The sequence below is a fragment of the Sceloporus occidentalis genome, unplaced genomic scaffold (assembly GCF_023333645.1).
Source record: "Sceloporus occidentalis isolate IW3139 unplaced genomic scaffold, rSceOcc1.0.p SCAF_1, whole genome shotgun sequence".
Classification (NCBI taxonomy): domain Eukaryota; kingdom Metazoa; phylum Chordata; class Lepidosauria; order Squamata; family Phrynosomatidae; genus Sceloporus; species Sceloporus occidentalis.
Window position 1 is genome coordinate 174,650,892 of NW_028316981.1, and position 24,054 is coordinate 174,674,945.

Genomic DNA, 24,054 nt, shown 5'->3' on the forward strand with positions numbered 1-24,054 from the left:
AAGTGGTAAAGGAGAGAACAAAGCACCTTGGGAACCGTAGTTTTTTTTTCTCTTTCCGTTTTTTTGGATGCTGTTTTGAAAAAATTTTTGATATATGTATTTTTGGTACTGAATTTGCATTTTGGGGTTGTGAATCATTTCAACGTAAAGAAAACTTTATATGAGAGCTTAATTTAGAATTAACAACAATAATTCAAAATGTCAAGCTCAGGCAAGAATATCCCTTTGAAGGGACAGCAGCAACCGAGCAGAGGGTCAACGGAAAAGGCAGATCTGTCAACAACTTTATTAGAGGAAATAAGGAACTGAATTATCAGAGACAAGGACCAAACTAAAATTGGAAATGAAAGATACAGAAAAAGGGATTTGACAAGAGTTGAGATCAGATATGAAGGAGATAAACCAAAATATTGCAAAACTAACTACAGAGATAACGGCAAGGAAACAAAAATTCAAAAAATAGAAAAAAGGAGTGACAATATGGAAGGTGAGATAGTGTTACTAAAGAAAAGACTTGAAGAAGAGAGAGAGGAAAAATCAATATGGGAGCAAAAATTTAGAGATAAATGCATTAAAATAAGAGGATTACAAGAAGATGTAATGGATAAAATAGCTAAATGTCTGGCCGAATTTGTAGATAGAGACCCATTGTCTTTTGAATTTGAAATTGATAGGTTATTCCGCGTGAATTCCTATGTTGCAACTCAAAGACAGCTACCACGTGACGTTATCGTTTATTTTGTGAGAAAATATGTGAGAGACGAGATTCTTAGAAAACACAACGTAAACCCCTTAGAGTATGAAGGACAGGTTTTGAAGGTATTTAAAGATGTTCCAATGCAAATTTTGAGGAAACGGAAAGATTTCCAATTTCTAACACTTAAACTGAGACAAGAAGGAATAAGATACAGATGGGAGACTCCGGAAGGTCTATCCTTTTGGATTAAAAAGAAAAGAATTACAATTAAGACGCTAGAAGAAGCAAAAAAATTCATGAAGCATTTCGAATGCCAGCAAGACTCAACGAAAGGAGAACGACAAGATGAGGAAAAAGATAAACCAAAAATAAGAACTATGACGACTCGCAGCATTGACAAAGATATCGAACAACAGAAGGAGAAAAAATCAACTGAAATAGAGGATACAGAATTGTTTGGACAAGGAGCAACTGGAGGAGGGGATGATGGAGGTGGAAGGACAAGTGAAGATGATGGAGACGAAGATAAATTGCAAGACGAAATATAAATTAATAAGCTAAAATATAAGTTAATGAGCAAATAAATTTTTGAGAAAATGGAGAAATTAAAATTACTGACATGGAACGTACAAGGCTTAAACACACCACATAAGAGAAAAAAAATCTTTCACACTCTACAGAAGCAAAAAAGAGATGTAATATGTCTCCAGGAAACAAGAATTTTAAAAAGGATGTTAAACATTTACGGAATCCAAAATTAGGAGTAGAATTTGTCTCAGCTTCTAAGTATAAGAAGAAAGGGGTGGTAATGTATGTAAATCCAAAATCTGAACCAAAAGAAATTGTGAATGATGAACTTGGCAATTATTTGATAATAGAATTGAAATATCAAGACCGAATACTCTTATGTGTTGGAATATATGGAATATATGGAATATATGGTGTGTTGGAGAATAAAGGCAAATTCTATAATAGAGTATTAAAAGATTTGAGAGATTTAAGCTTTGATGATTTGATTGTGATGGGTGACTTGAATGGGGTAGTGAACCCAGAGATATACTGAAAATCAGAAAAGAAGGTGAAGAAACTACAAGGAAGACTGCCTAAAGAATTTTTTGACCTCACTGATTTAATGAAAATTCAAGATGCCTGGAGAATAAAATATGGCAACGCCTGAGACTACACATTTTTTTCAAATAGACACAAGTCCTGGTCCCGATTGGATATGTACTTTATTTTGACCTTTTTATGTCCAAAAATAAATAAAATGGAGATATTTCCAAAAGTTTGGTCAGACCATAATCCAGTAGCGCTTGATATTAACTTATGGAAAAGAGAATTCTCCTGGAGACTAAATGAAAACTTATTACACAATGAAGAAGTTCTTAAAGAGATAGGGGGAAGCATAGAAATGTTTTTTCGAGAAAATTTGAACAATGAGGCTGCAACATCAATGGTATGGGATGCTTCAAAAGCAGTTGTAAGGGGTCTTTTTATGAAAAAAGGGGCAGAACTGAAAAAGAAGGAGGAGGCACAGATGACAAAATTAATGGAAGAGTTAAAGAAGAGAGAAAATCAACACAAATTAAGACCCAACGATAAAAAATATTGATCGGGAGATAAGAATAATTCAGAGTCAAATATCTCAGACCACACAAGAAGAGATACAAAAAAAAGATCAAATTCACTAAACAAAACTATTTCAAGTCGGCAAATAGACCAGGGAGATTTCTGGCATACCAATTAAGAAAAGATAGAGAAAAAAGACAAATTAGAGAATTAAAGATAGAGGGGAAAGTAGTCAAGAATCCAAAGAAGATTCAAAATATATTTAGAGACTTTTATTCCACTTTATATCAAAAATCAAAGGTACAGGAGGATGAACTGGAAAATTATCTTGAGAAGATAAAAATTCCAAAGATTAATGATAAACAACAAATGGAGTTAAATAAGACGATTACAAAAGAAGAAATTATTAAGGCAATAAGAGGGAGTAAACCGGGTAAGGCTCCAGGACCAGATGGTTTTATAATGGAATATTACAAAACGTTTACATCACAACTATTACAACCATTACAGATAATGATGAACAAAATTTTGATGGGGAAAATACCAGAAACCTGGAGACAAGCAAATATAATCTTAATTCATAAGGAAGACAGAGACCATCCATCCAACTATAGGCCAATTTCGCTTTTGAATTCGGACTACAAAATTTTTGCATTAATTTTGGCTGAGAGATTGAAAAATGTTTTAAAGGACTGGATTCATGTAGATCAAAATGGTTTCCTACCCAACAGTTTGATGAGGAACAATATAGGAAACGTATTTGACTTGATAGAATATCATAAAAAAAAACTGTGATAAAAAGCTGTTATTAATATTTTTGGATGCGGAAAAGGCTTTCGATAAGGTACTCTGGCAATACATAACTAAATTTTTTTAAAAAATGGATATAGGGGACAATTTCACAAATTGGATAGAAAAAATCTACACAAAGCAAGAAGCCAAATTAATTATAAATGGTGAGAAAACAGAAACTTTCTCTATTAACAAAGGCATGAGACAGGGGTGTCCCTTATCCCCTTTACTATTCTTTTAGTAAAGAAGAGACCCTTCTAATACAACTGAGGGAAGAGAAATCGATTGAGGGGGTGAAGATAAAAGGTTGGGAATATAAAACAAAGGCCTTCGCTGATGATTTAGTAATTTCCCTGAGCAACCCACTTGAAAGCCTGGAACCTTTGCTGGCAAAATTAAAAGAATATGGCATGTATTCGGGATTTCAAATTAACAGAGATAAAACTAAGATGCTGGCAATGAATATATTTGATAATGAACAGGAGATAATTAATGGAAAAACAGGCTTTCAAATTGTGAAAAAAGTGAAGTACTTGGGAATTTGTCTAACAACAAAAAATACAGATCTTTTTAAGAATAACTATGAAAAAAGTTGGATGGATATTAAAAATGATATATCACGTTGGAATAAGTTAGAACTCTCATGGTTTGGTCGAATGTCAGCTATTAAGATGATGGTGCTCCCTAAAATGTTATTCCTTTTTCAGAATTTGCCGATTATAACAAATGATATCCCCTTCTTAAAATGGAACAGAGATATGAAAAAATTCATTTGGAATTCAAAAAAGCCTAGGATTAAATTGATGTTATTACAAGACGCCAAAGAAAGAGGTGGCCTTGCGCTACCCAATTTTAAATTGTACTATTATGCGGCCACCCTGACCTGGACACTAGATTGGATAAGACTGAAAAGAAATAAAATGCTAAATCTAGAAGGAGCGGGTTTGTTTTATGGACTACATAGCTACTTGTTTTTTTGAAAAAGATAAAGTAAATAAAGAATTTAACAATCATATAATAAGGAAATCAATTTATCACATGTGGAAGAAAATAAAGGATAGATGGTTCCCCAAAATAACGTTATGGGTCTCCATAAATGAAGCCTTCTTCAGAAATGAAAAATTAAAATGTGAGAAATGGCCAACATATGAAGATTTAACCGCACTTAAAAATAACCAAAGAAGGCTTAAAACTGAAGAGGAATTATATGAAGAGGATTACACTTGTAATTGGTTCTTATATAGAAGACTAAAAGAAAAATATAATCAAGACATGAAGCTGATTGGAATTGGAAAAGGAGAATTAGAATTTGAAAAGATCATCATACAAGAAGGAACCCAGGAAATTTCAAAAATCTATCAATTGCTATTAAAACAGGAGTTAGAACAAGAAAGCGCAAAGAATTGTATGATTAAATGGGCACAGGATATTGGACAAAACATTCAGTTTATACAATGGGAGAAGAACTGGTCAGGAAGGATGAAAATTACTAAAAATTACGCCATACAAGAAAATTTAGTAAAAAGGAAATTTAGATGGTACTTGACGCCTGTACTGTTAGCAAAAATGACAAAGAATTGCCAAAATAAATGTTGGAAATGCAAAGCTGAAATTGGAACTATGTTTCATTGCTGGTGGAACTGTAAAAAAGTGAGTCAATATTGGTCTGAGATACACCAGAAGATACAGATGATACTTAAGACAAAGATGGTTAAAGACCCTAAAATGTATTTACTAAATATGGTTGAAGACACTGAATTGGAAAGAAAATATGGCAAGCTGATATTCTACATGATATGTGCAGCCAGGATTCTTTTGGCCTCAATGTGGAAGACTGAGCAGGTACCAGATCTAGATAAATGGAAAATGAAAGTATATGAATATATGGAAGTGGACAAATTAACGTTTTGTATTAATAAAAGATCAATGAATAAATTTTAAAAAGATTGGGAACCATGGTTAGATTTTCGGAAAGAAGACGAAGGACTGTATTCTACTATTATATATAATTAAATTAACATGATAAGAGAATAAGAGAATAAGACAACATCACTCTTTTTAGAAACAGTGTTTATGATTTCTATAATATAATATGTGAGGGATGATTAATAATAACGTAGCCAAGAAGGAAAGAATGATGGAAATTGTGAGAATTATACATATGGGGAACAAATGAGTACTGGAGAGTAAAGACATATAGAAAGTGACAATGTATTATAGGTCAAAAATCAAGCTTGGTGGTGGGTAGGGAAAGTTTAAATAATTAATACGGATAATTATACAATGTTTATTAGATGCACTATAAAATATTTTATTTTGTGAAATTTAATAAAAATATTTTTTAAAAAAGGATTAGGATTAGAGTTAGGATTAGGGTTTGGATTAGGATTAGGGTTAGGATTAGGATTACAGGTAGGTTTACTATTAGGGTTGGGATTCAGGGTTATGATTAGGGTCAGCCCTGAAGAAGTCACAGAGGCCGGGCAGCATCTCCGGCTGCCCCGCCAGCCCCAGGGAAGCTGCGAAGGCCCGGCAGCAGCACCGGCTGCCCTGCCAGTTCTGAGGAAGTTGCAGGAGCTCGGCGGCAGTGCCAGCTGCCCCGGCTGCCCCGTCAGCCCCCGGGGAAGTGCCAGCGCAGCAGCGGAAAAGAAAGGTATGCTGGCTGCCATGAGCTGTCTCTGAAGCTGAGACAGTGTGACCCTCACAGAAGAGAAGCGGGTGAGGTGGGGTGGCAAATGGCAATGCTGTTCTGCCAAGCAGGAATTCTGCCGTGGAGGAATCTTAGCATTGGAAGGGATTCCCAAGGGTCATCTCATCCAACCCCCTTTTTGGATACATCACACTCTCTCATTCATGGGTATTCTGAACTCTCCTTGCCAAAAATAAAATAATAAAATGCATGATAGGTTTGCTTTATCATCACTCAGGGATATTCTGAACTCTCCTTTTCAAAAAAATATAAATAAATAAAAATGCAAATTAGAAGTAGGTTTGCCTTAGCATCACCTTCATAGAGCTGGAGAGAGGGTTAGGGTTAGGTATTAGTAAGTGTTATGGTTTGCGTGAGCATTAGGGTTTAGTTAGGGTTAGGGTTAAGATTACAGTTTGGTTAGGGTTAGGTTTTGGGTTTAGTTGGGGCTAGCATTAGGGTTAGGGTTAGGATTACAGTTTAGTTAGGGTTAAAGTTAGCGTTAGTTAGAGTTAGAAGTTTTAGAGTTCAAGTTTGGGTTAGTTAGGGTTAGGAGTAGGGATTAGGATTAGGGTTAGGATTACCGTTAGGATTATGGTTAGGATTATGGTTAGGAATAGGGTTAGGATTATGATTTTGAATAGGGTTAGGATTAGGGTTTGGGTTAGGATTAGGGTTTAGTTAGGGTTAGGTTTAAGGTTATGGTTAGCGTTCTGGTTTAGGTAGGTTTAGGGTTAGGGTTAGCATGTAGTCAGGGTTAGGGTCAGGATTTGGGTAAGGGTTTAGTTAGGGTTAGAGTTAGGTTTGAGTTAGGGGTTAGTTAGGGTTAAGGTTAGGGTCAATGTTAAGGTTAGGGTTTAGGTAGGGTTAGGGTTAGGGTTTAGTCAGGGTTAGGGTTAGGGTTTAGTTAGGATTAGTTTTAGGGTTTGTTAAGGTTAGTAGAGTTAGCATTAGGGTTAGGATTGGGGTTTGGATTACCGTTAGGATTATGGTTAGGAATAGGGTTAGGATTATGATTAGGAATAGGGTTAGGATTAAGGTTTAGTTAGGGTTAGGGTTAAGGTTATGGTTAGCGTTTGGGTTTAGGTAGGTTTGGGGTTAGGGTTACCATGTAGTCAGGGTTAGGGTCAGGATGTGGGTTAGGGTTTAGTTAGGGTTAGAGTTAGGTTTGAGTTAGGGGTTAGCTAGGGTTAAGGTTAGGGTTAATGTTAGGGTTAGGGTTTAGGTAGGGTTAGGGTTAGGGTTTAGTCAGGGTTAGGGTTTAGTTAGGGTTAGGGTTTAGTCACGGTTAGGGTTAGGGTTGTAAGTGTTTTACAATTATCTGGGGAGTTGTAAGCTCACTTTTTCTCACAAAATGAGATCAGTGCAGGTTCCTTCTGTTGTTTTCCAATGAATTTTTCACCACTTAGTTGTGGAGGCAGACATCCATCGCTTCTGTGTCTAAACAATGCTATTCATTTACAACCTGTGTAGCCTCCCACCTCTTGGGGAAGTGGTGATGTGCTGTTGCTCCAAGTGGTTTTATTAACTCAAGGCTAATCAAATTTAACTGAAAGAAGAAATGAAGAAATGAATGGAAGCTAACAATGGTAATTAATTAATCTCTTGGTGCACATCCTGGAATCTTTGTCATGTTGTAATATCTGGACCTATATTGAATTGTGCACCATCATCCTTTGAATGCATTTCTTCCAGTTAGAATGTTAAAATGATGTTTTGTGCATGCACAGTCAGCTTTCAGTGTGCCAGACACTAACACCAGTTGCTTCACTTGAAGATTTTCCAAGCCTATTTCATCTGTTGATCTAAGCATGATGATAATCACAAATTGTATCTTTATTCTATGCAGTGGCTAGCATGTATCTGCAGAAGGCAGTATTTGCCACAGCTTCAATCATAAATATGGTATCAATACAAACTACAATTTTCATGTGGCAGTGTGATAATATGCATTGTGAAATGCACTACTATCACGAAGGTATCAGTACTGCAATAGCATGCTTGGAACGCAGACTACCATCATTCTCTTACAATATCTGACACATTTTCTTACAAATATCAAGTCAATTCCAAATCAATGCAAGAGGAATTCACTCTTCACAAGTAGTTCTTCTCTTCTTATATTGACTTCATCAGTCTGTTGCAGAACTGTTACATAGCCAGGAAGATGCAACAAATAACCAAAGCAATAATTACATCAGAAGTTGGTAGAATTCAGGCATAGGTCCAAAACACATTGCAGAAATAATCCAGTTTCAGACTGCTTTAACTACCCTGACTTGATGCTAGGGAATTCTGGGAACTGTAGTTTTGTGATACATATAGCCTCTGTCAGAGAGCTCTGGTGCCCTGTAAACTACAGTTTTCATGATTCCCTAGCACTGAGCTAGGCCAGTTAAAGTGGTCTCAAATCGGATTATTTTTGCAATGTGTTTTGGACATGAACTGTAAGAATCTGTAATAGCAGTATGTGAAAGGATCTTGTAGCACCTTTGTAGCATAAATTTTTGTAGACTTGGGCCTCAAACAGACGGCCCAAAAGGGCTGACATTGGGCTGATCTAGGTGTGGAGGATGCACGTGATGCATGCCCCCGATCACTCGGAGGCCATGCCAGGGCTGCCAAAATTGGCTCAAAACTGGCTGTGAAAGAAGCAGTTTCTTACTGCTCCTTTTCATGGCTTGTTGAGGGCCGTGGTAGTGGGCGCCCTTGGGACTACAGTGTCTAGTTGCCATGATCCTGCAGCGATTGGGGTAAGTGGCCTCTGGCTGCTCCTTTAACCCATCTGCTTGAGCCCTTGGTCTATTTCCTCAGATGCATGGAGTCAACACCAATCAAAAACTGGTGCAGAGCAGTGGTTACCAACCTTTGGTCTTTATTTTATTTAGGACTTCAGATTCCAGGCAACTTGGCCAACCGTCAAGAATGATTAGAGCTGAAGTCCAAAACATCTGGAGGACCAAAGATTAGTAACCACTGGTATAGAGGAATCAGTTAGGTGGGGCAGCTATCTATCTTCACTAAGTGTCCTTCTATGCTTATGGTGGCACTGTGATGGGAAGAGTGCAGGTCACCCTTAAATGAGCCTACTATATCAATTGCTCTGTTTTACTCTTGGGAATGATTGAGTCTGAGGAAGCTCACCTTATTAAGACATTATCTGGCAGAAATTAAGCAGTGTATGCAAAGGTGAGTAAAGTGTGGCTCATAAGGTGCATGTAACCCCTCAGGTCCCCATAGAAATAATATCTTTTTTATTTACACCCCCCTAAATATTTTTGCTCCCAAATGCCCTCTAAGAGGTGTGGGAACATTTTCCAATGTTCCCTCCTCATGCTATTTTAGAAGTCCAGAAAAGTCCTTTTTTAAAAATTGGAAGTGACTTCCAGTCATTTCATCTTTTGGAGGGAAAAATAACCAACCTTGAACCTAAATTGGTGAGGGTTGGTATGAAGGATTAAAATGTGATGAAAATGCTGCCTATGGCATTGGGAGACATTTGGGGGCCTCCCCCCCTTTTTTCAGTGGAGTAATAGCTGTGAATTTGGGTGATACTTATGTTAATTATCACAGAGAGAACATCAGTGACACCATAGCTAACATAGGTTAGCACTGTGTGCAAGGAGGCAAAGATGAACCTATTTGCAGCATGCTATCACCAAGAAAACCCTTAGATGAGATGAGACAGTTAAAATGAAACAAAAGGAAGAACTAGTGCATAGAGAGGTAGAGAAACAAATCTACAAGACCTAAGCAGAGTAGTGGACGATAGGAGGACTTGTAGATGTTTTATCCACAGAGTTGGGGCTGACTTGAGGGCAGTTAACAACAACAAAAGTGGGCCCCCGATGGCCTCCTAGGGGTCTTATGTTCCCACTGTTTACAGAGTTGCCCAGCCCTGTTCTAATATATTATGTACATTATGTAATTATGAACATTGGTAATTATGGCAACCAAATCAGAACCAGAATCTCTCTTCCTCTGGATTAATCTGTGGGCCCAAGTGTTAGAACTCAGATTGGTGGGCAATGAATTTGAATCTCACTTTCACTGGGAGTGGTTGAAGAATTTATTTGGTTTCTTTCTTTGAGAATAAGTTATACAAATGCACAAATATCTTCATACATAGGATGGGATGACCATGATTTTTTTTAAAGCACCTAATGAGGAAGAACAGAACATGGACAGGTTCATATACACAGGAAAATGGCTTTTGAGTGCTTACTTCTTCAAACTCTGGTCTGGAACCCTCTCTAGGTTTGTGATGCTAACTTAGGATTGTCCACTTTTTTTTTGAGCTAGAGACATTCTCTACCTTGAACATCTACATAACTGGAAGGTACAAAATGGTTTGTCATTGCTAACAATAGATGTACCTATTGAATTTAACCAGTGAAGATGTGTGAGGATTTCATTCATTTTGATTTTTTTAAAATAAGAAGTTGCCAAAATGCACACACATTTTTTAAAGGGGATACAAAGAACTTGAGATCAACAAAAGTCATAGATTCATCTCTCCCCATCTATCACTGCCCAGGATTTTGCAAGAAGATACAAGAGAGAACATTTCGGTCACTGTCTTCAGACCATCATCGGATCTGTGCAGCTTCTTCCTGGTGGGTTAAAGAATAGCTGAGAGATATAAGCAGGAAACCAGACACTACAACCCAAATTCTGTGAGTGATTTACACAAACATAAATAATAATAATAATAATAATAATAATAATAATAATAATAAATCATTTATTTGTAGCCCACTTTTCCTGGGTAGATCAAAGCGGGTTCCCAGTGGCTTGGCAGCCAGCCTGGCAGCTTTATCTCCTGATAAATATGGCTTTCACTGACACCTTCCCACCCAATCATCACAGCATCTACAGTGATCTTATTTCTGCTCCCGCTGCCTGTGCTATTTCCTGCTCAACTGGGAAAGTTATGTTTCATAGACAATCAAAAGTCAAAGTAGCATGGAAAGTAGTCACCTGGTCAAATCAAAGGTGGCCCAACCATTAGGCAAAGTGAGGCAACTGCCCCAGGTAGCAGATACTGAGGGTGGCAATGGTAACCTTGCTGTTCTTCCTGGATCTTCAGCTGTTCCCCTGTTTTGTGTTGTATATGCCTCATAACCTTGTCCTGCCTGCCTCCCCTCCTTTAAAATATCTGGCTGCTTCAGAAGAGGTGGAGGATGCTGCCTGATCACCAGCATGGAATTCAGACCCAAACACCAGTCCAATGGAGTCTGTGCATGGCATGGGACTCCTCTCATTTGTTCTAGTCAGTAAAATGCCTTGGGCTGACCCTGGGTGTAATCACAGAGGCATCTTCTGGCCAGCCTCAACCTGAAAGATACTCCCAGATGTTTCCTTCCACACCTGAACTACAATGACCATCAAAAGGTAGAACAAGGACCTTGATCAGAAAGTTACAGTCCACCAGACATAGCAATACATGTCTTGTCACATGCTTTTGTTTTTAAACCACACTTCTGTTGAACACTGATAAGTAAGAATTAGAAACTTTTGCCCCCTTCACTATAAGGCAGCCAAAAGTGTTCTATAAAGCAACTTAAAAAAACAAAACAAAATAAAACTCCAACTGGATATTTTTCAGCTTCCAAAAGCATCAGGGGTAGCAGCAGGCACCTCCTTCCTCTGACCTGGGCACAGCTGGCACACACTCTGCTGGCTCCAGGATGGAGATCAAAGGCACCACCAGGGGAATGATGAACTCTCCTCTTGGTTCAGGATCTTGGCTCCCATTGCTTAGTCTTAAAAGGCAGGGCTAATGCGTGATGATGTGCCCTTCCTAGCAGTTCTTGCCCTTGTTGGACAATATATACATCTCATGTCCTATAGGCTGTTTTTCTTATAGGATCAGGATTCGAGGTCTCGTGAGAGCTGCAGAAGTTCCTTCTGATTGTCAATCACTCTCAGGTGCTGGAGGTATGCCCAGGTAGCAGCTGGGCTCCGAGTACTGAGGGACTGCTCTGAACCTGAAAGGAAAGCAATACAGTGTCATGCATCTGAGGAAGTACACCATGTCTACAAAAGCTTATGCAACAGCATCCTTAACTCACCCAGGCCTGAAATAGATGAGCAAAAAGGTGTGCGGATGACGCAAGCCCCCAGATCAGCCAGAAGCCACACCATGGCTGGCTAATGTGGCCCAACGCAGACTGCAAAAGGAGCGAGGAAAAAACGCTCCTTGCCAGCAGTGCATTCCAGACCATAGCAGCAGCCAGCCTTGGGACCATACACACACACACACACACACACACTCAGTCTAAAAGGTGCTACAAGATCCCTTTGCATAGTGTCAATTAAGGATGGTCTCAGGCCTACATTTAAATAAATATAAACAAATAAAACAGATCCCATGGAAATGAGAAAGGGGGTATAATCTGATATTAAGGGCAAACATTCCTCAACATGATGTGAAAGCAACCTTCAAAAAGTTATTAAGATGTGCAGAACGTTTTCACAAGTCTTCAGATCTTATGAAAGATGGAGAAAGAGATTTGACAATGTTTGGCCAATCCCTGGGAAAACAGTCAGAAGCTGAGGTTTATGCATCTGAATAGGATTTCTATTGGGGATGGTTTCAGTGGATCTGCAGACTTCTTAACCTTTCCTGTTGCGAGAAAGTAATTTTTTCACAACTTATTTTTTAAAAAGTTTTTATTCTGGTCACATATTTCTAATCTTGAGGAGAACAATGTACTCAGGATTTTGGGTACACTGCCTTGACAAGTGGAGTAGTTCAGGTTCTTGAAGTTGAGGAAGCAATTCCTGCACTGGCAGGCCATTCATAGGGATTTGAGGAGTTTCCAGTTGAAAAATCACAAAATTGACCCATTCTTTCTCAAAAATTGGGCAGTCTTGAGGGTTCGGGGGCTTCCGAGGGAGAATTAGTGATACTAAGGGCCACATGGGGATTGCAGGCTGCATTTTGACCATCCCTGATCTAATCCAAGCTACACAGTGGCAGGCAACCAAAAGCTATATATACTGTATTTTCCGGCGTATAAGACGACTTTTGAACCCTTTTAAATCTTGTGAAAAGTTGGGGGTCGTCTTATATGCCACGTATAAGGAGGCCGGAAGGCAGCTCCATGGGCTGGCGCGCGCCTGCCCAACGCCGGCCTTCCGAGGCCTCCGCCTGCCTTCCAGGGGTAGTCTTGTATGGTGAGTATATAGCAAAGTCTATATTTTTGTTTGAATAGTTGGGGGGTCGTCTTATATGCCCCGTCGCCTTATACACTGGAAAATACGGTAAGCATAACCTCCAACTGCCCTGATTTGGCAGGGATAATCCAAGTTAATCCTCTGCATTCCACTTTTCCAAATGTTTTTAAAATGTCCTAGTAGTTTATCACTCTTCCACCCACTGTCTCCCTTACTACAGTTGTTGCAAAGTGAGTGCAAAAAGCAGAGAGGAGATGGAACTTTGCCATTCCCAGAAGGCTCAGGCAAAGGGAAACCACTGCAGCCTCTCCTAGCTTGTCTGCCCTTCCCAATTAATAACATTTACCATCTTGACCACACACTGCTGTGGCTTAGCCACAGATGGCCCAGTTTTCATCTGTGAAATGTTGGAGGGTATGTGTTAGCTGACATAAGCCATCTGAGGTTTCAAGTATGAGCATTTCTCAGTTCTATCAGGAACCGAACAAGAAACTATCTGCATGCAAAGCTTGTGGTCTACTACACTGTTGCTGTATTTGTATTTTATAACAAACAATCCCTCCCTCAAACAACTCACAATATCTGGATCACAAGGTGGCCACAAAGAAAAACCTGGAATGCAATGTTTTCCTAAGAAAACATCTCCATAGGAAGGGAGTGAAAAACACCTGCAACTCCAGAGAAAAGGTCTAGTGTGCAAGCAACATTTACTCTATACCTTCCCTGCTTCATAGACTTACAGGTGGAGGCACGCATAGCTCGAGCTTCTTCTAGGAGGTGCTGAGGACGATTCCTCAAAGGTGACAGTGGAACTGAAAGGGAAGGGAGGAAATGGAGAAGAAAGGTAGAAACACCAAGTTACACACTTGCTTAATGCCAAAGCCCTGCTTTCTGTCACTAATAGGGCCACTTTTTCATTTGCTCCCTGAGTGCCATCGCTGGTTTCCTCTGTGCTTTTTACCATGGTCTGCTTTGTCTGCAGCCAGGTAAAGTGTTGCAATATAAGAACCCTTGAAAAGTTTCAAATCAGGGGAATTCTTTATCTCACTTCTGACCCATATGAGCCCTGAAAGGAATTTTCAGCAAACCCTCTTCATATCTTTTGTATGTGTGTGTGCGTGTATAAAATTAGAAACTTGAATATGTGGTAAGCTAGAAATTCTAATACCTATCCAAAAGAATCTCAAACAGGTAGTGAGACATAATTGTATTCTCTGGAATATGTGATCGTTTTGGTTGCTCTGGAATTTTTATCTCTCTGACGATGTTACATAAAGAGCCAATGTGATGTAGTGGTTTGAGCACTGACACTACAATTCTGGAGACCAGAGTTCGAATGCGTGCTCGGCCATGGAAACCCACTGGGCAAGTCACATTCTCTCAGTTTCAGAGGAAGGCAAAATCCAACCCACTCTTAACAAATCTTGCCAAGAAAACCCTGTGGTAAGTCAAAAACAATTTTAAGACACACTATCAATTGAGGGTCTTGCAATAGTCATTAGGCTAGACCGTTGTGCATAGCTATAGCTTCATTCTACCACTACCCCCACAGCCTGGCTTCCCACTTCTTCACACTCACGGTTGGGGTGATTCCGGCAATGATGTACCAAACGAACAGCTTTGGCTATCATGCGCTGTATGGAACAGACATGGATTTACATTAGACTCACTCCCTCAGAGTGATGTACATCTTTGCATATGTTGTTCATACATACAATCATGAATAATTTCATTTCTTTCCTCCCCACTGGATGAAATTATGAGACCTCTGTGCATTTTCTATTATTTTTTGCATACTGAGAAATTTTTGTGCAAAAAAATGGCATTGTGCACTTTTCTACAGAAAATGGTATATTTTGTGCAAATGCCGTTTTCTCAACATAAAGAATGAAAATATTTTGTGTAAATATTTTGCAAAAAAAGAGGCTCAAAATGTAAAAACAAACAAACACAATCTTGTGGAACTTGACTAAACCTGCAAGTATCCTTTAGATGACTACTTCCTCCTCAATTTTTCTCCATATTAATCCATCTATGGGCCAAAAAACAAACAAACAAACAAAAAAAAAATCCAGGTCAAGTTCTCCATGCTGAAAGTGCATGAATACCTCCCAAAACTCCTCAATACCAAAGGGGCAACTTCCTTTGGACATAGAAACAGTCAATTTCTCTAATTCTTGTTCCTTCTGATGGCACATGGCACAGTCATCCTTGGTTCTCCTACTATGAATTCTCTGACTCACCAGCTTCTCAAAGTTGACGAGGTTCTCCACTGATGTGCGGTTTCCCTCATGGATGAAGGTCATGTCTGCAAAGTCAAGGTGAGTCAACTCATTATCTATTACAGACAACCAATCATGCCCAAGATATTTTACTTCTTGTGGCAAACTACAAGATGGCAGTCCTGTTCCTTGTACAAAAGCCATCAAATTGGCGGTTGAATTTTTCTTGAATATTGGTGGAGGGAGAGTCTCCTCTTCCCGGCCCAAAGGAAGCAGATTAGCTTAGGAGTTGCATGTCAGGCCCCACAGAATATATCTTTTCCAACTTTGCTGCCACCTAGCAGCAGCTGCTCTCTGAGGCATCTTCAGATGACCTCCTGATTGGGTTGTACCTCTTTAGTTCATGCACCCTTGAGTCTGAGTTAAAAACTTGGTTTAAATATTGTAACATTTTCATAAGGCAATCTCCAAAGTGTACTCTGGATCAACATCTCCTAGTGATCTCCTAGAGTCTTCCGATGACCACCCATGTTCCCTAAAGTCACATACCTTGGATCACTGAAATAGGCATGAAACATTTCAAATCACAAAGCTTAAGTAAATCACACTTGAGAACCCTCATCTTTGGCTGAACTATTTTAAATTATGCATGTTCTATAAATTCAGAGCACTGAGATCACCAGTGAAAAAGTGTATGTGCTCATGCAAGCCTAGGGCCAACCACTGGCATCAATTTACTATATATACTCGACTATAATTCGACCTCATGTATAAGTCGAGGGCAGGTTTTGAGGGCAAAATTTTCATATGACCCATGGATAGCTCAAGGATAAAACCTAGGGGCATGTAACAAAGGATGAAGCAAAGGAAAACAATTCCTAAGAACTTACAAAATTCCAACAGGCATAACTGTTGGTGCTCATCCTAAAGGCTGGATGGATGAGAGAGTATGGGGGCAGTTAGTGCTTCCAGGACAGATTACACTCTTACCTTTCACCAGGAAATTATTCCTTTTTTAAAAACAAGAGTTAAAAGTATAATACAGTTGGCCTTCCGTTTTCGTGGGGGATCCGTTCCAGACACCCTGTGAAAACAGAGGCTCGTGCATATTCAAGCCTCATAGGCAGCTCAGGCATATGCGCAGGGTAAGCATACTATTGGAAATAGCGGAGGTCATCCCTCTGCGGATATTTGAGGGTGCGGATCCCAGATCCGTGAGTTAGGAGAGGAGACTGTATTTACATTGGCCCATGGATACGTCAATTCAGGGTTTTCAAGTCCATTTTTTCACTAAAATTTCTAGACTTATACAAGAGTAGATACACAAATTCCTTAAGGATATTAAGAAACAAATCATTGTACCTTTAAGAACGAGGGGCATAAAGGGGATGATGGGTGGAGTCAGTTTGGCCATGGCCAGCCTATAGATCCGGTGATTCCAAGATGGGTCCTAGAGATAAGGAAGAAAAATTATCACTAGAACATTTGCAGCTGATTGCACAAGAGATTACTGAGTGCATGTAACCTCTTCCCTACTCAAACCATCCAAAGCTTTTCCAGTATAGGAGAGCCTAGCTCCTACCAATACCAGATCAACTGGTAAACTGGACTCCTGACTGTACAATTTCAGACTGCAGGTGAAGGGTTGTTGTTGTTAACTGCATTCAAGTCAACTTTGACCCATGGTGACCCTCCAAGCCACCCTGTCTTCAACTGCCCTGCTCATCTCCTGCAGATTCAGAACTATGGCTTCTCTGATTGAATATATGCATTTGGAATGCAGTCTTCCTCTTTTCCCATTGCCCTCAACTTTACAAAGCATTATAATCTTTTCTAGTGAGTCCTTTCTTCTCATGATTTGACCAAAATATGACAACCTCAGTTTAGTCACCATTGTTTCTAGGGACAGTTTGGGCCTGATTTGTTCTAGTATCCATTTATTTCTCTTTTTAGCTGCCCAGAACTCTTCTTCAGCACCACATTTCAAATGAGTTGATTCCCCCCCATCAGCATTCTTCTCTTTCCTGCTTTCACAACAATACATAAAAATGAGAAATATGATGACACAGATAATTCTAACTTTCGTATTTAACAGTCTATCTTCAGGATCTTGTCTAAGTGAAGTGTAACATGATGGAATACTCCACTACCCCCAAAAGTGATACCTTATTCACAGAAAATTATAATATCATGAAAAGGACAAGCTAGAATTCTTTCTCCAAACATCTAGCTTTGGAGTGTGAATTCTGTTTTATAGCCTGCAATGGTACACTCCACAAATGGCTATAATACCTCACCTGCAGTTTGAAAGGAACGCTTGGCACATTTGAAAGTCTTGAGACTAAAGGCTAAACCATGGGGACATGTGAATAGCACTCAGTTCCTTTTTAAAAAAAAATCCCAAATAGCTTTATTGACATATTCCTACTTATCAGAATGAGTAGAGGGAGTGAGCCTCTGCAAGGATATCCTATCTCAGCAAAGAAAACTGGGAATGGGCTTCATTCTCCATTGTGAATGTAGCATGAACTTTAAAAGTGTTATCCAAGATGAACCTATTCAAGGGTAAGGTTAGCTCCTTTAAAAGCTGGAGTGAAAGAAAATAACTATGGCCTGTTACAGACAGCCAAAATAAAGCTGCTTCGAGTCACAGTGGAGGTATGGTGTTTTAATGATGCATGCGTCCTAAGAGTCCAGAAGCCACACCAAAGCCACGCTCCAGTCCTTAGGGCTGGAGTGTGGCTTTGGTGCGACTTCTGGACTTTTAGGACGCATGCATCATTGAAACACCATACCTCCACTGTGACTCGAAGCAGCTTTATTTTGGCTGTCTGTAACAGGCCTATGTCTCTTCTTATTCTTTTAGTTTATAATCATCAAAGGGAATGAGACTTTGTTGAGTTGTTTCTATTTTTTGTTGTTGTTTGCCAGCATGGGATCATTAATTCCAGATTAAAGTTGACACCTGAGTCTGTATAAAATAAGGTTAAGATTCTGAAGATATTAATTAAGATTATATTAAGAGCTTGTAAAGTGTAAAAAGATTTTTAGGAGTGTCACAGCTACAGCTGAGGAAGATAATCTATGTGAGTGATTTTGTATATTGATGTACTATATGTTATGTTTTATTGATTTCTTAATAACATTTTAAAAAATAAAATAAAATCTGGGGTGGATGCCCCACACCACTGAGATAGAAGCCACCAGCCACCATTGCAGTAAAAAAATGGTCAACAACTTAGTGAATCAGGATTGGTGCATAAAATGAAAGAAAAAAGAAAAAGGTGTTTCAAACCATACCAAAGTCATACAACCCACACTCACCAGCATTCGTTCCATGCTGCCATACAACTTTCGCGTCTTATGTGGAAGCTTCTAGGGAATGAAAGAGTGGGAAAACTTGTTCAAAAATTGCTAACAAATTAGTACAGAAAATCAAGGCAGGTTCATACATGTACAGTGTGTTATCTGATGAGCATATGGTGCTTTGCATGCATGAAAACACTTTGATGCATCAAATCCAAGCACAGAACTTTGAGGTTTTCTCATGTATCTCAAACAAAACATCTTCTCATGCAGAACTCCTGTTCATGTCAGTCATCCAATGAAGAGAAAGCAGAATAACTGGAATAATAACCCTGTTTTTAGACACATCTTTTGCTGTGTTAAATACTAATGAGCAAAACCTGATTGTAAGTCTCAAATATAACAACTCAATTAAACAAATGGGATTTATGAATTCTCATTCATTCACTGGGGTTTGTTCTAGCTGGGACTAACAGTGGAATTAAGGCTACATCTACAGTGCAGAACAGATGCAGTTTGACACTGTTTTAACTATCATGGCTCCATGCTTTGGAATTCTGAGATTCATAGTTTTGTGATATATTTAGCTTTCTCTTCAGAGAGCTCCGGTGCCACAACAAACTACAAATCCCAAGATTCTGTAGCGCTGAGGTATGACAGTTATCGTGGTGTCAAACTGTATTATTTGCAGTGTGGCGGCAGCAGCAGCCCTAATAATAATAATAATAATAATAATCCAACATATTTAATTATCACAGTCCTGCTCAGTGACTACAATAAAGACTGAGAATGAAATTTTGAATGATCACATTCACACATGGAAAATAGCTCTTTCTATGAGGTTGACATTACCTCAAGGCTAACAAGAAGAATAGGGTTTAGGTTCCTCATCACAGCAGCCCACTTCACAAAGCCCAGCTACCATGACCCTTAAAGGTCCAGACTGTGCTTGGTTTACATCAGCATGTGATCACTTACTCATCCATTTGTTTCAACATATCTTCCCAGTGGGGGCTACCACTTCCCTCACTCTTGAACTCTGAAGGGACATTCTTCAGGATGTGGTGAGCCACAGACTGACAGCAAGTTGAAATACATGACTAATTCATTACATTCTGATGTCGTTTTGGGTTGAGTCACTGCATCAAATATAAATGAATCCTCTAATAAACAGAGGCCTTGAAGGTGCCAACAGTAATGCTACTCTATATTTGGCATCCTTTTCACAAATTATAAGTGGTCACATAAACCTTAGTGGAGAAGGTCACAATCACTGACTCCCAAAAACATCTTGCCCAAATGAGAGAGTATTAAAATGACCCTCTCACTGACTTCTCCAGGTCTAGTTCTGATTTCTTCTTGCCCTCTTAACCCATCATCCCTCCAGGGCTAGTCTGAGACATTATGGTTTCTGAGGTACATGAGAAGATGGTATCCTCCTTTGTTCCATACAATGAAGCCAGCTGGACTGGAAAGCAAATCTCTCTCCACCATATAGGACAACAGGCTAGTTTAAGGGTTTTAGGTTAGGCTGTGTTGCACACACTCTAGCTCTGTTATCTAAGAATGGGTAATAACTAGAAGAGATGGTTGCGGACCTAGCAATGTCTCACCTGAGGTAGTAGCCTCCCTCTGCCTAAAAGAACCACCAATCTTGCTAATCACCCAGAATGTCTTAGACATGTTAGAAGGTTCTTTGGTCCCTTTTCATGTTCACCTCATTCCTGTGAACCCATTCCTAGAATTACAATTGGCCAAGATATGAGGTGTAGCTTCTTCTTATACAATTCTTCTCTTCACAGTTTGCAACCTTTCCTTTGGTTCAATAGTATTCTATCTCCCCAGAAGGATAAAATTATGCGCTAGAGGTTGGGAGATTTAGCCGATCATTTTTGATCATTTCTTTCAGTGGAATAGCAGCCTCGCAGGCAGCAAGGATTACTTGCGCAATTGGTTTTTCCTCCCTCTTAACAGCAGACACGTACCTCCCAGGTCCTGGAGAGGCGGCTGACAGCTGAATGGCTTAGTCCAAACATCACTGCAAAGAAAGTGTTCAGGTTCTTTTGGTCCTTTAGGCTGAAGGAGAAGGAAAAAGCAAAACAAAACCAAATTCAGTCAAGCCAAATTGAGAAGTGAGTCAGCTACAAGGCTGAGTCTAAATTGCAGATGATCCCAATACAAAGTTCAGGGCAGGCTATGTTCCTGCAATCCCCTGTGAATCGCTTAGGATCCTTCCTAAGAATATTGTTAATTGAATTCTATTTCATTATTGACTTTTTGTATGTTTTTAACTTTATTATAATTATTTTAATTTGTAAGCCACACTGAGTCCCAGGTTTTTTGGGGTGGGTGAGGGGTGGGGGGGCATAACAACAACAACAACAGTAATGGAATTGACCTTGATCACTGTCTACTGAGGGGATTTATGGAAGATATTTCTTGCTCATGGGTAGTAAATAATCCTATAGCCTGAATATTCCTTACTCAGAATTCTGAAATTCAAAATATTCCAAAATCTAAAATTGACCACATGGATGGCTGAGATAGTGACACTTTGCTTTCTGATGGTTCAGTGTACTAAAACCTTATTTCATGCACAAAATTATTAAACATTTTACATATGAAATTATCTTCAGGGTATGTTTACAAGGTGTATATGAAACATTAGTGAATGTCATGGTTAGACTTGGGTTCCATCTCCAACAAACCTCATTATGTATATGCAAATATTCAAAAATTAAAACAAAAAACAATAAATTCACATTCCCCGATGCTCCTTGATGATATATGACTCCCCCCTATATGTACAGCATTACCAAGCACATTTAGCTGGCCTGGATTTGATGTATGGTTTTAATCTGTATTCTGAAATGTTTTTATTGAAGTTTTATTTATGTATTGCAATTTTTATCCTGTATTTTGTATTTGATATTGCAATTTTTACCTGTATACCGCTATGATCAACATGGAATAGCAGTTTATAAATAAACTTATTATTAAAACACTTCTAGTCCCAAGGACTTTGGATACAGGAGATTCAACCTGCAATGCTGTTATTCAAGTGAAGGCTGTCTTGCTCCCTTTATGTCTTTGTGTCTTTATACAGTACAGTTTCCTTAGATGTTTATCACACTATGCTCTTAAAGAGCTACTATTCCAGTGTGACTCCTCTAGCAGCCTCCTGTTGCATGCTGGGATTGGCAGTTTTAAGGAGCTGAACTTCTCTGCCTGAGAATTCTAAATACCCCTCCTTAAAACTGCCAATCCCAGCATGCAACAGGAGGCAGCTAGAGGAGTCACACTGGAATAGTACCTCTTTAAGAGCATAGTGTGATAAACATCTGTGTTTCAGCAACTAAGGGGATGTGCAAGCCACCTCTTTTAGAGCCAGATTGGGGACGCAGCAACCACACGCCGCGGCCCCAATCTGGCCTTTCCATGGCGCAAAAAGGAGCTGCAAAAGGCGGCTCATTTTTGTGCCCTGGAAAGGGTGCCGTAGCCACTGCACTGCAGCTTTATGGAGCTCCTTTGGTGCTGTGTCATCTAAACACAGCATCAGAGGAGCACTGTGATGCTGTGCGCCATGTGGTGTGGTGCGCAGCATCATACCACCATGGGACCAAAGACACGTTGTGTGTTATGTGGACACTACACCCCAACTCTACCCCCATGCCAGCCTTAATGGCTGGTCTGCACAGGCCCCAAGACAGCTTGGGCATACAGTCCACCCTCACCATACACGGGGGATCTGTTCCGGACCCCCCGCATATGGGGAAAAGAGCATATGCTCAAGCCCCATTAAAAATAATGGGGTGCACGCTTACGACGTGGCACAGGTACGTGTCCCATTATTTCTTCCTGGGCTTGTCTTCCACATAAGCTCAAAGCCCACCTATGGGAAGAGCCAACTGTACTTATCTCATATTGACTTTCAGACTGAGTCAGTATTTGCACCTGGGCCCAGTTGGTGGACCCCAAAGTTCTTTGCTAAAAAAACAAAGAAGGTCTCACAAGCCTGAAGTCTGTTCTGCCCGTGGCCCAGAAGTGCACCACCTAGCTATGTGGTGTACTTACTGTGCTGCCATCTTTATGAATTTCCGGAGCAGCTGTGCCCTCTTGATAACATCCGGACAAAGGCAAAGCTCAGTAGTGACCCAGAACTGCAGCTCATTGAAACGACGCAGGAAGCGCTCCAGGTTGGCTGTCGTTGCATTGGGAAACTTCTGTAGTCCAAAAATGTAGTAGACCAGCTCCACCTTAAAAAATACAACAGCCGGGAGAGTCTCCGCTGAACTCCAACCTTAAAAACACAAGGCCACTTGGCTCAGCTCCACCTTAACACATGCAGACTAAGCAGAGCTTGGAAGTAACTGGCTACAAATTACAAGTTACTTGCAATCAATACCTTTTTGCAGTAACTTGGGATTAAGTCAGTCACACTTCTATTGTACCACAACGGGGAACAGCTTCATTTCTTCATAATGCTACCTTAACTGATTTAGTTATGTGTATATAGTTATGAGGTGTGTATGACTTCATCCACCCTGTTTCATTTGCGTATTTTAAATTACTTCTGAATGACAGGACAGCATAACAGTTTTAAAACATTGTATCCATGACAGTAACTAGCTACCCTTTGGGCTTTTAAATTTACATGGTAACTAATTACTTTTTTAAAAGTAGCTTTCCCAGTTCTCAGCCTAACAATCAAGAGATTTCTGCTCTTCTCCACTTTATCTACCCAAGGCAATTGCCAGAAACCTCTGTTCATTGCCAAGGTCATGTGTATCAATACTGTCAAATTAGGAGAACACGTTCTCCTAATTGTTTGCAACAGATGCTATCTATGAATGGAAACCTCTGTAGCCCAAAAATGTAGCAGAATGGACTGGAATGCCCTTACCTGATGGATGCTTTTGAAGAGGTTCCAGTCATGCTCAGTGAGTTGGTTGGCCAGGTCTTTGGAACTGATGAAATCTAAGATTTCTGAGGAACCCACAGAGGGGCCAAGCTGCTCAGGGTGAGGGGTCTGGGCAAAGGGGAGAAGAAGGAAGTGCTCATATCATCACACAAGTGTCAAGTCCCATCCACCCAGCTTCATTTCTATACTGCTTCATACTGAACTAGCACTCCCTAAGCAGTTTACAAAGTGTAAGCTAATTGCCCCCAACAATCTGGGTACTGATTTTAGCGACCTCCTCGGAAGGATGCAAGCTTGAGTCGAGCTTGGGCCCTTTTGCTGGTATTGAACTTGGAACCTTATGGTTTTGAATGAGTGACTGCAGTACAGGCATTTAACCACTGTGTTGCCAGGCCTAGATCATTCCAAGCTTAGATCACAACATGGCTATAGATGTACTAGTTCCACCACAGGTAGGTCACATGTCTATCCTACAAGCTTAAGTCAAATTTGAATTGCCTCATTGTCCACTCCTCCTAGTGCTCTGGAAAGTTTCAGTTTAAAGTCTCAAGGGAGCTCCGTCATCCTTATCTTTGTTGTTGTGGTGTGTCTTCAAGTTGTTTCCAATTTATAGGTTCCCTAAGATCATGACATTTTCTTGGCAAAATTTATTCAGAGGGGTTTTTTCCCTTTGTTT

The 24,054-nt window shown here is 39.7% G+C and overlaps 1 protein-coding gene across 2 annotated transcripts in view; it reads right to left on the reverse strand.

Moving 5' to 3' along the window:
* Window positions 1-9,812: 9,812 nt before the first annotated feature.
* Window positions 9,813-24,054, reverse strand: part of RAPGEF3 (Rap guanine nucleotide exchange factor 3) — a 62,647-nt gene continuing 48,405 nt past the window's right edge. The window contains exons 20-28 of one of the 2 annotated variants that reach the window (XM_089482835.1): window positions 23,361-23,486; window positions 22,532-22,713; window positions 20,443-20,533; window positions 18,476-18,526; window positions 16,514-16,601; window positions 15,173-15,237; window positions 14,509-14,563; window positions 13,670-13,741; window positions 9,813-11,737 (exon numbers count right to left, since the gene is read on the reverse strand). In XM_089482835.1, coding sequence (XP_089338961.1) covers window positions 11,619-11,737; window positions 13,670-13,741; window positions 14,509-14,563; window positions 15,173-15,237; window positions 16,514-16,601; window positions 18,476-18,526; window positions 20,443-20,533; window positions 22,532-22,713; window positions 23,361-23,486 — 849 coding nt within the window. In that variant the 3' untranslated portion in view covers window positions 9,813-11,618. Of the gene's footprint in view, window positions 11,738-13,669; window positions 13,742-14,508; window positions 14,564-15,172; window positions 15,238-16,513; window positions 16,602-18,475; window positions 18,527-20,442; window positions 20,534-22,531; window positions 22,758-23,360; window positions 23,487-24,054 lie in introns of those variants that run through there. The other variant, XM_089482843.1, reaches the window with a different exon arrangement.